Here is a 12,734-nt window from a genome sequence, read left to right on the forward strand (position 1 = left end):
GTGTCTCTAGGACCAGGGTCCAGTTTTTTTGTTTTTAAATAATTGTACAGTTCTAAAATAATATAAATTGGGGGGGGGGGGGAGGGCAGGACATTTAACGCTAAAACAGTAGTATCACAATAATTACTGGACCAGTTCTGGAAGTTTAAAAGTGGAGACACACACTTACAACTTGTGTTTAAAGGAACAAATGAGTCAGAGTTGGCCATCCTAATATTAAGGGAAATGATGCTATAAAAGTGATATTGATAAGAACTATATAGTTAGAGAGGGTACAATGTGAGCTATAACAATTGTTTGATTATGTGAAAGAGATTTAAGCACTAACCAATATCACATCTGTGATGTTCTATCACAAACTGCATAGAAAATAAAAAATAAAAGTCTCAGTTACTTTTTAAATCAAACTGATGAGTGACAAATGCGCCTTTTATTATGCAAGGACAATGTACAATTATCTGTACACTGGCAGGCTTGTCAGGTTGTGTGGAGACACTATTTTTCACTGCTTCACACATGTGGTGACACATTAATGGTTTTCTGCTCTGTTGGAAATCCATTACAGGGCATCATGGGCCATAAGACTGACATTTGGAGTGACGGATGGATTGTCAGCAGCGCAGGAAGGAACAAAGTGAGCAGGTGAGGGAGGTCAAGGTAGGTGAGGCAGGCCAGGCGTCCGGGAGCCCGCTGTGGTGAACAACCAGATTAATGACTTCCACCTGTCCTAATATTTCTCTAGTGAAAATATCTGCATGGATCAAGCCTCAGAGAATAGCACCCCCCCCCCCCCCCCCCCCCCCCCCCCCCCGGGGTTATAAGAACGTGACTGAGTCCCGACCCAGAAAATAAAATAGCATGTATGAATGTTTGTTTCCCTTGAGGCTGACAGGACACATGTTCCACCAGAAGCTTCGATTTGTCTCATTAAAAACATGTCAGAATTCTATTTGAACCCAAATGTATCCTTGTATTGATTAAATATTCTTCACATTATCAGCAGCCACTTGTGCAACATGTTAATTTTAACCAGGTTAAGCTGATCTATGAACCTGGTGCTCCAGTTTGTGTCAAGGACACACAGAAAGTAAATCAGTGCAGATTAAATGATCAGAAAGTTCTACGGGGACTGATGTAGAAAAATATTTATTTTTCGACAATTAATCAACAGATCAAGAGATAATTTAGCAAGATACTGGTTTTAAATAGGTAAAAGTGTTAATTTAATAGGGATTCCATAGCTATGGCTGGTTGGTGGAGTGGGTCATCCTGGACTCCCGTGATGGTTTGAGTCCCCGTGTTGAACTGTCCCTGGGCAAGACACTGACACCAGAGTTGTCACCAGTGGCCTGGTGTGTGAGTGTGTGAATGACAGCATGTGTGAACGGGTCAATGTGACTGTGTGTTGGACTGCGTTCACCTCATATAAGATGTGTTGTTAAATTTGTAACACAGGTTTTGTTCGCACGGTGTGACCTTTTAATAATTCACATCTGTTATTTATTCACTTCTGGAAACAGCAGTGTTTTGTTGAGTTCAGGCTTCAAGGTTTGTATATTTAACTGTGAACCAATAGTTTGTCACAAAGCGTATTGGTTTCTTGATTAACTATGGAAACTCCTAGTTTATTTTATTTTTTATTAAAGCCTGCAGATTCCATTTAAAAGACAGGAGTCACACAGCAGGACACCCAATGTGCAATGGAGTGGAAGAAGCCCTCGGTACTCTGAGCCCAGCTGACCCCTTCACATCATGGGAGCAGCAGATATCTTGAGGCTGCATGCATTCCTGGCAAATCCAGAAAACGACAGTAATCGTGTGCCCAAACCACTGAAATGACTTAATGTAGTTGGTCGGGGCGTACATCTCCATTTCCAGGACACATCTGCAAATTTGTTTTGCCCTCATTTCAATGCAGGATGTGAGTCACCCCAAGCTGCTCAACCTTCAAGGAGTCTAATTTGATATAAAGCAGGAAATGAATGTGTGGCTCTAATCAAAAAACGAGACATCAACACATCCTTTTCACTGTGTGCAGAAAAAAGTACAAATCAAATTTCATCGACGGGGTGCACGGAAAATGTGCTGAGATCTCCAACCTGAAACCATTCAGCTTCACAGCAAGTCGTCTCCACATTCCCAATGTTACAATAGATTATGCAGCTTCGCAAAAGACAAAAGCCATGCAAAAGCTGCACCCAGAAGCTCTAGTGATGATGAATATCTGGGAAGGAAAACGTATGAGTATGAGTTGTAAAAATAACATTCCAGGGACATTCATCTTTTAACAAAGTCATAAAGAGGAGAGGCGCCTATCTGATTTCGCCACAAGGGAGAGCGCTTAATTTCATGTCTAAAATGTACCTTTTAATTAGGAAAAGGTTTGAGGTTTCCGAGTGGGAGAAGGAAACAATGACGCGTTCTCACAAGCGTGTGTGTGTGTGTGTGTGTGTGTGTACACACACTCCGGCAGTCATTACCAGTCAGCCTAATCAAACTCAAACTGTCAAGACACACCATCTACTGATTGCAGCTGTCACTCATTGTGTGTGTGTGTGTGTGTGTGTGTGTGTGTGTGTGTGTGTGTGTGTGTGTGTGTGTGTGTGTGTGTGTGTGTGTGTGTGTGTGTGTGTCAATGGTTTCAGGCATTTACTGCATCAACCCTAAAATGTGTCAGAAACATGCCCAGAATTAGACGCCACATTTATCCTGTCACACTGCACAGAATGAGTTCATCCAGATGAAAAATAGTCCAGCTGTCCTGAAATGCAAACATCTGTACAACGCTCCATGTTCATGACACAAAACAGACCTGTTGTAGTTTAGCACTAGAACACAAAGTAAAGTGAAAGTATGGCTGTTTAGACGATACAAACTTAACGTCCTGGATTTATTTGGTCATTCTAACTGAAGACGCTCTGGTATTAAGGTTTGGCTCAGACTTAACTAAAGTTAACCAAAGTGTTAAAAATATCAGGGTAATTAAAAATATCAGGGTAATTAATTCATACGATATAACAGAAAAATATATTTTGTAGTTGAAGGTCGTTTTGAGGCCATTTCCTTGTTACTATGAATTTGCACTGATTTGAAGGTAGATTTAGAGATTCCAAAGGTCCTTCCTTCCAAACAACTTTCTGGAGTGAAATGGTTCCAACAAAGTACTTTATTCCTCCTTCTCATCTTATGAGACGAGACTGTGGTGAAATGGGGTTACGTTATTTGTTCACAGGGCAAGAATCAAAAAGTGACGACAGTTCTGAATTAAAACAAAGAGATAAAACCACCAACAATATATTTGCAGACAAATATTGGTGTCATGTGAAAATGTCTTTGCACTCGCCCTAACCCTAACCCACTCGCCAATGGTACTTTTGATTATCTTTGTTTTCAGGAATAATACAAAAGGATCCACTTTAACTATTTAATTTATCAAGGTAAAGATTACACATTTTTGTGGCAAAAAATGTGTTATTTTCTGGGCATGTGGTTGATAAAAAATGGCTCCATAGAATTAAATTCACCTTCCTCTTCCTCATTTCATCTTTGTGTACAAACTTCTATAGAACTTCATGAGTTTAAATGAATCCTGAAGCTTATGTTTGGTAAATGACATTATCTGATGTATTTTTTCCATCACATTTCAATCATCCCATCCAGTAAATAATACAAAACAAGAGTGTTTGTCATGAGTCAAGAAGACTTGGCACGTCCACTGCTCATCCCACAAATGCATTTGCCTCAAAAACAATGGCCCCTAATAAAACAGGTTTTGCTAATAAAAATTCTGTTAAAACAAAGAACGTCATCCATCGTTTCCTCTGTTCAGAATGAAAAACATAAGATGAAAAAACAACATTTTAATTAAACAAATTAAAGTTTGAAATATGAAAAAAAAAAGTTCAAGATCAAAATGAGTTTAGTGCAAAAAGACTAAAGCAGATAGACGGAGAAGTCAAGGTGATGAAGACGTGAACTTGATCAGTGAGCACGTGCTTCTTATCTTCTACCTTCTATATCGTGAACCCAGGAAATCCCTGAAGATATTCAACATTTTCCAACTAAAACAAGTAAAGACTTATAATACTGAAGAGCAGTAAAAGGGAAAATTCTTGCGCTTCTAATATCTGCAATCAGGATGGAGATAGTGAGGATTGTAGGAGCACAAGGTTCTTATTAAGACGAGATACTTAGAGAATTATAGGCCCACGTGGTTTCCTTCTCTAAATGTTAAGATAAAACAGGAGAGTTTTGAAGCTTATTTTTTGAGGTCATTCTAATAGTTGCGTTGGTACCTGGTCGATAATCACTGTAGTAATCACAGTAATAAAACTTGTTTGCAATCAGCTCTTTGTAATTGTTATTAGATTAATTAAAAAGTGTAGTAAAGTCCCCAACTGAGTGAAGCGCAGTGGTGATAATATCTGATTGAATTTACTTTTACTATTAGAGCAACTTGCTGCGGTGCAGGATTGTGCTTTTATTTACTCAAGCAACCCTCAGACACTTTTTCATGAAAAACAACAGTTTTCTCTCTGCGTGTAACCAGACTGATTCTGATCGAGGGACAACTCCGACCCCAGGGCAGTGGAGGAAACAAACCCCGGAAAAGCATGGCTGCATTTTTTAACAGGATAAAAAAACTCAAAACGCAGGAAAATCTGCACACAAATATGATATTTTAAGGGCGTTACACATGTAAATGGCAAAATGACTCCATAGCGCCCCGACTAGTTTCACTCATTTATTTCTCTGGATTGTTTAAGGTGATTTGATGAAGGAGCAAGATGAAGGTCTAGATGAGCGTTTGAGTAAACTACAGTTCACCACAGTGAGTGAAGGGTAATATCGGTGGGGGTTACCGTCACGTTTATTTACAATCTGTTGGGGGAATTTTGTTTCTTTATTCATTTCAAATATTTCCTATGAGGTTGAAATTAACACATTTGAAAAAACACCCTTTACCAATATATTTTTGAAAACCTACAAATTAGAAGAGAACCGGGTTTTACAAACTGTTTTGGCATAACTTGAAAATAAAATACTTTCTGGCACAAAGCAGCAAGTGAGTACAGTAGATTAATTAAATCTTCTTCAGATAATCTGCAGAAATAACGAGTCGTTACCGCTGCTGGATAACAAACTCGTGTCCCAACAGGAAAATGGATGCTCCCAGGGAATCTGACTCATGAACTCCTGCCCCCGCAATCATATTGGAAAACTTTCCCAGAACGTAAGGAAATGAAGACTTGCTTTCTTGAAATAATTCCACCCCCACAAAACACATGCTAAAGTCTCTCAGCTAATACCACAGCAGGTCGTAAAGAAACATTTTATTCCTGATTAATTGTTCAGAGACTGATTCATCGTGTACAGTGGAACTCGCTCCCATGAAGTCTAATTTGCCAAATCACTTATTCTGAACTTGTTCCTCCCACTTCTACATGTTGTTAATGGTGCCACGCGTTTATATAAGGTAAAAGTAAAAAGCTTTGTTTCCAATATGCATGGCTGCAATTCGACTTTATTCACATACCGTACACGTAGAGGAATATTTAGGTCAGAGGATGAAGCTCCTCATGTCTAAAAGTTAATAAAAACAATCTACTTCTGTTGGTTAAATCATTAATAGATCGAATTCCTCAGAAACCCCAAATCAGTGAGAGACGCGGTTGTTCGCCTGTTACATTGAGAGTTTTTGACTCTTTTGTGACAAACAAACTGCCATTTTAAGCATAGAAGCATACAGACCACGTTTAATCACCAATCTCATGTATGTAATTCTGCTTGATATATATATATATATATATATATATATATATAAAACCCTGCTAATATCACTTCAATAACATCCCAGGGTCTCAACACCACATACAGTAGGCTCCTTATTCAGACCCTTTCAAGTGAAAATGCGTTGTTCAGAAAACTTTTACATTTACACACAACGACTCAAACACTGATGATATAAAAAAATAAATAAAAACAAAAAGTAGTTCTCATGTTGGACCACTAGTGGGTGCCGTTGGAATTTTTTGCAATGCAACTACACACATTCATGCAGAGAACATGCTATAGATATTAACAGTGGCCATTTGTATGGATATTATCCATCTACTCACGCAGGAGAACTTTTTACTATGGTCGTGGGGTGCATGCACAGGAGCAGCATTTCTGCCGTCTCCATGGAGATGGAGCCTGATGGGTGGATCCCTACCACTGCCCCAGAGCCTGGAAACGTTCCGGCGCTTCCAGGTGACGACCCAGCGGCTCGCCCTTCAGCACGACGGAGGTTCGAAAAACCTGTGTAGGGTTCGAGGTCTAAACTCACTGTGCAGTGTAGTGTAGTACGTGTAATTTCATTTTATGACATAAGGTGACCATAAAGCTTTCCAATTGTAAGAGCAAACTGGATGATGCACTCGTGACCTGAAATGAAAGTCATTGTCTTTCCAACTGCACTCTCGCACCATGGGGGGGGGGCAGCCATGGGTCACATGATACCTGCTTCACCATCAAATACCGAAGTGATTTTAAAATTCGCCTTCTCCCTTTGAATTACATTCACAACCTCACTCCGACACGTCTGACAGAATTCCTTCCCACCACCAACTGTACCAATACTTTTATTTCTGCTCCATCCATCGGCCTCACCGTGCCTCCAGCCAATCTGACCACCTTAAATAAAATCATATATATATATATATATATGTATATATCATACACAACAAGAAACAGACGACCTTCATTCCCATCAGGAATAATATTTTGTAGATTGTTGGTAAAAAAATGTATTTTATTTTTTTAAAAAAGGAGCTCACATGGAGTGAAAACTAAATATAAAGTCCCCAAATACTACTAATTTCCCACCATTCTGCATTTTGCCAATGTTTGTCCATTCAAAGCGTTTTGACCTGCCCTGTGGCTGAAATGTTCCCGACAAATGAAGTTGCCTTTCTACTGAAGAGGCTCAAATCCTTCATTGTTGTCGGGATCCTGCTGTGCTTGATTGTCAGCTATTCTATGCAGCTGTGTGCTGAAGGAAATAAAAGGGGGGGGGGGGGGGGGGGGGGGGGTGATCAGCAAGGCCGGTTCTGTTCTGGGAGATGAACTGGAGATCCTCGAGGATGTTCCAGAGAGGAGGCGGCTCAAGAAACTTCTCAGCATCGTGCTCAGATCCTTTCACCCCATGCACGCCTCCTTGGCAGGACATCAGAGGACACACAGTAAAAGACTCATTGCCCCTCGGTGCAGAACTCAACACCGCAGGAAATCTTTTCTCCCCTGCAGCGATTCGACTCTATAATTCTTCCCGTGTCTGTAGGGAGGGCACTTTATAATGTGATGTTGGACTACCTTCCCCTCACAGTACTCGCATGTGATTTTTACTGATCATATAAAATAGGAGGCGGAGAGTAAATTCATCCCTCGAACTTGCAGGAACAAAAATAATCAAACACACAACAAAGCAACATAAACAACAGTGACTAGATATTTCACCGTCTTCAACTTTCCTTGGATTACACCGGGTTCTATTTTATCCACTTGTTTCACTGCATCATCAGTTTAACTTGATCATTTCAGCGCTCCGTCAAGCAGCTTGAAATCCATCAGCAGCAAATGTGTTGAGCACATCTTAGTCATTTTATAGCCCCGGATTGAGTTAATTGCCAACTGTGTTCCAATTGTTCTGTGCCCCTATGAACACGCAATTACCAAAAGCATTTTCTGTGTCGCCTTGTAGGTGACTGTGATTTGCAAAGCCGACTGTGCGTCACATGTTCTGATGCATGGAACTAGAGCCCCCAGCATGTGTTAATACAGTGTTATGCTCCTGAAGGCGACGTATCGTCGAAGCTTTATCAGCATATTCATATAAAGTCCCTGCAAACAACAAAAAACAAAAACCATGTGAAATGTATTTCTATGCACTTCAATCAGCGGCTGTGGAGAAAGGAGATAAACCTGAAAGCTTAGAAAAAGCGTTCACATGGTTTCATTTCCTGCCCGTTACTCTGCAGAGACGAGCGTCCTCCTGGAGCAGCGCTTGACGAGGGGCGAGGACAGATGCAGCGTGGCCACCGGGCACAACTCCACACATATCTTCTCCTCAACCGTTTCCCTTTGATCGCCGTAATCTCCCGTTTAAGGAAGAAAGCCTTCAAAGCCGCTACAAATAGACAAATCTCAGCCTTTTCATTCTCGCTGTCGAGTGTGGCCATGAGCTCACGCACCAAACGGAGTTTTTAAATCTGTCCTCGTAAAGCTATGAGAAGACAATCATCACATTTGCCTTCCCCCTCTTAAACACGTTTATTTTCACAAAAGTAACTCCAACTCACTGGTTAGTGGCTGGATTAGATTTGATGCATTTGATTTTGCCATTTCAGAAAAGATTTTCTTCAGAAAATGCACCAGATCATAATTGTCACCTTTTCTTTTTTGCATTTTTATGAACCATGACGCTGCACCTATATCCATTTAAACCTCCCACCTGCTGGTAAACTTCCCTCCACAAACTCGAGGTCAAATCACAATCATGCAACTGGAAACGGTTGAAACAACTTCACTTTTAAGTCAAACTGAGGTGGTTGAGTTTTCTGCCGCTTTACCTAAAACAAGCATAAAACACAATTGACAAAAAAGAAAAAAATCCCCACACAGCTTTTATCTTTAACAGGCTCCAATTATGAGAGCTAATCTGGGCATATTTCCCTGGGGAGGCAAAGACATAATTGCCAGCAATCTGCACAGTGATATCAGCGCTGCTCTTGTGTGGCTTCAAAATGACTTGACACATCTGGGAACCGCTGAGCGGCATTGGTCTGAACGCCACGCTCGGCTTCATCAAAAGGGGTCAATTAGAAAAACAAACAGGCTGGGGACTCATTCTGGAAGCGGACGACCTGAATGAGGGCAGATGGTAGGCAGGAGACCGAGACTTGCCCTTGAGCCGAGATGTGAAGTCATTGTTGTAAAACACGCTCAAGCGTTTCAGCAGATGGAAGCACAACCGCATTGTGCTGAGCCACTGTCGAAGCATTTATGGGACTCCTGTAAATAAGAGCTTCTGGTACATACTTTTAAGAGTGACGGTCTTACCGAGCAGCATCTCCACGTGTTTTGTGATTCCTCTGCTTTTCACCGTCGTCTTCTGTGTTTGACTCAAGCGTCTCCTTCCAGCAGATCTCCCATCAGAGAAGTTGAACAAAAACCAACAAAGTGCCTCTCCACAGATAGATTCCGTCTCTTCACCGTCTCTCTGTCTGCCCTCCTCTCTGGTGCTCTGCCCTCCTCTCTGGTGCTCTGCCCTCCTCTCTGGTGCTCTGCCCGAGGTGAAATAGCAAGTCCTTCCTCGGTCAATGACACATCTTGGCAATGATCCAAAGCGCCGCAGCAAAAGAACGACACATATGAGCCTCAATTAAAAGTGTCATGCTCCGTTGCTCGCCCTGCCCTTTGTGAGGCGGTGGAGAGAAAGAGCAGCGCGGATTGGAAAGAGGCGCAGAAAGAAAAGCAGCTGCGAGTGTCTGAAGTGTATTCCTCTGCATGCATGAGTATGTAAGGGAGAGGGGGGGAAGAGAGAGAGAGAGAGAGAGAGAGAGAGAGAGAGAGAGAGACGGCAGAGGACTGGGTATTACCAACACGATCATCCCACATCTCCGCCTTTTCTTCCTCCTCCTTCCAAGCAGCATTTTCTATTCAGAGTCACCACCTGCACGCTCCTTTCAGGAGTCACTTCCTTCCTGGCGTCACTCACCAACAACGGCCATCATCGGTCTGTTTCTGTGCTACTCTCGTTTCTCAAGTTACCATCACAGTCACAAAACATTGAAAAACTCCACACCCTCCCATTGATTGGACTCGGTGCACACGTAGACGTCGTTGCGTTTCAGCGTGCAGCGGAGAGATCGAGGCTTTAAATAACTACAATCAATTACTGCTGCACTCCAGGTTCACGTTTCCGATAATGTGGAGCAGCTCGAATCAAAACGCCGGAGTCACTCGGGCGTCGCGGGCCGGTTGTTGTCATCATGATTAACCAGTGGATATTAAAATAAACAACCCATGAATCCTGAGCTCCGTGCTCCCAACCGTCTTCATGCGGTGAAATAAAGCGCAGCAGCGCCAACGTCCAAGAGTCAAAGTCAGTAAAACAACTTCTAGGGAGCCTCAACTGAAATCGACAACTATTAACCACCGAGTGTTGGTACACAGACTGCGGCAGCGCGGTCCTGCAGAGACCATCCAGGGGAGACTTTAATTGCTTATTGATAAATGTTGTCATTTGTAATAGAAATTCTATATTTCTCTCCTGCATACATTTCAGTGTTGACTGCTCCATCATATTGTCGTTGTTTGGGTTAATTGAACATGCACAAGATGTGCTGAATAACAATAATCAGACTGCATTAACACTCCGCACGCATACACACCTGATACAAGAGACCGAACACCAGCCGACGTTCAACTAATTCCACAGGGTTCGAGGTATGATGCACAATGTTGAAGGAGGAGAGCAAAGCTATGGAGCTCATACAGATGTTAGGGTGGGGAAAAAGGATATACATGCAAAGAGGAAGTAAAAATGACAAGTTATCCAAATGTTGGTGTCAAAATACTGAATGCACGACGGTTCTGATTTAGAAACATTAGGTCAAGATAATTTAACCACTTCAGCTCAAAATTGGTACCAATGACCACCAGATCATTAAATATTTAATCAAAACTTCTCAGTTTCTCAGTTAAAAAGCTTTCATGTACCTGCGTGGTATTGCCTCGAGCACCTTTCACAATAAAAGCCTCCCTCTGGTTTGCTAATTGAACTGTTATCAAGCAGCAGTGACCTTTGCCCTTTGTAATGGAGTAATTATCCAGACGTCCATCAGATCAATGTCGATATGGAAATGAGAAGTGAAGGAGGATCGACAATAAGGTTGGTTTTTTATCCATCAGCGTCAACTCTTCTGTATTTAATTTGTTCATCCATTAAATGTGATTATGAGTTGAGTTTGGACTTTCATGTACACGGTAACTTCGATCAAGGCTGATGGTCTAATCCCACCTTCGAATGGGACTAGCTAATCTAATCTAATCTAATCTAAACCATCTAAAGACACATAAGGGTTTGAAAACATTCCCGACTATAAGAGAAGTCGTTTTAATATTCCGCAGATTCTCAAGATATCATGCAGCCTAAACTCATAATGCACAGATGAGGCGAACTGCTGAAATAAAAGTGAATTAAAGAGATTATTGATGACACTCCGTTCATTTCCATTTATTTCATGTTCAGTTAAAATTTAAAATTAGAATGTAAAACTTAAGCGAGGCCACTTTAGTCACTGGAGTCATTTCACTTGGTCATGACCAACATCTTCAGAACCTCGTGGGTTTACTCTTTATTTTACTTTTGTCGGATCGCACAGAGAGACTTGTTGTCGGGTTTTTAAGACTGACATGAATATGATTATATACAACAAGTATTTCTTTCAGTAGGTGTGTTCAATAGACTATTATTGTAGAGAAATTATATATATTTTGTTGCTTAAAAACAGTGAGAGGAACGTGGAGGAAATTCTGCGCAATGAATTCAAAGCTGCATGGATCGTTTGCAAATCAGTATAAAAAAAACCTGCAATCAACGAAAAAAGTTAACCGAGTTACAAAACAGTTTGTGGTGCAGCTTCGGTCCTTCCCAGCGCTAATTTGAACTATTTGAGATTGAGACTTCGTTTTAATGAGCAGGTGGGAGAGATTATTGTCACCAGCTAATTTTCCCAGAGTAATCTTCTGGTGATTACTTCATCGACACGCAGTACAGCACAGATGGCTTCAGTACTGCAGAGTCATGCTAAATCACAAGTCGTACTGTGGAAACAAACACATTTTAAAGCTTTCTGGGAGGAATTTACTGTAATGTGTGTGGCACTGGGGGGAAATGGTGAAAATTGTACCTGATCTCTTTCTTCATACGTTTTGTTTTATTTTACTTTCTTCTACTTTTGATATTTTGGTTTATATGCATCTTTCCTTATCGTCTTGTTTTAGGCATTTTATGTAGAATTTGATGTACTCTTGAAATATTGGTTACCTCGTCTTGTATTAAATATTTCATCGACGTCCCATTTAATACCAGTTCCACCCCATTTCAAAAATAAATAATAAAAAGAAAAGCTTCATTTACGTGTAGGGCTGTTAGGGTGCTGGATCACTACATTATGTTAATGTGAACCTTGAACCTCGAGTACTTCCTACAGCTCTCGTCTCTGTAATACGCTGCAGTGACACATTTTGAGGCCATTTTCACAACAGGAATGTTTCTGAATATTAAAGCCCTTTCACAGAGTGGCCATTAACCTTCACCGTCTTGTGTTTTAGTTGCTGAAAAGGATGTTTGGAGCTTCTGAAACCTGAAGGGATTCTGTGCTCTGCTGGGGAGGCCAAGCCTTCAGCGCAGTGATGTTCATTCAACAGACACTGAAATCACTTCAAATAAAGACAATTATTCTCCGTCTCCACACCGAAGCCCTGGCCTCAGATGGCCTACATTTGTTGTCGTTGCACACACACACCAACACACCCACGGTCACGTCGCATTGATTTACATTTATATACTCGTGATCTACCAACAAAACTAACCAAAGAGCCCCAAATCTAACCTCAAAACATTTCTGTTTTCCCCACACACCCTTTTCAATTTACATGATAGAGACTGACCACACACACACACACCC

General features: G+C 41.3%; 1 protein-coding gene across 2 annotated transcripts in view; it reads right to left on the reverse strand.

The window, feature by feature from the left end:
• Positions 1-12,734, reverse strand: part of LOC308118447 (zinc finger protein 385B-like) — a 79,581-nt gene that overhangs the window by 23,815 nt on the left and 43,032 nt on the right. The window contains exon 1 of one of the 2 annotated variants that reach the window (XM_080477864.1): positions 9,100-9,548. The exons of the other annotated variant lie outside the window; for it this stretch is intronic. Within the exon in view, the coding sequence (XP_080333990.1) occupies positions 9,100-9,109 (10 nt within the window). The 5' untranslated portion in view covers positions 9,110-9,548. Of the gene's footprint in view, positions 1-9,099; positions 9,549-12,734 lie in introns of those variants that run through there. 2 annotated transcript variants of the gene reach the window in all.

This window comes from Lipophrys pholis, assembly GCF_963383615.2.
Source record: "Lipophrys pholis genome assembly, chromosome: 1".
Lineage (NCBI taxonomy): Eukaryota > Metazoa > Chordata > Actinopteri > Blenniiformes > Blenniidae > Lipophrys > Lipophrys pholis.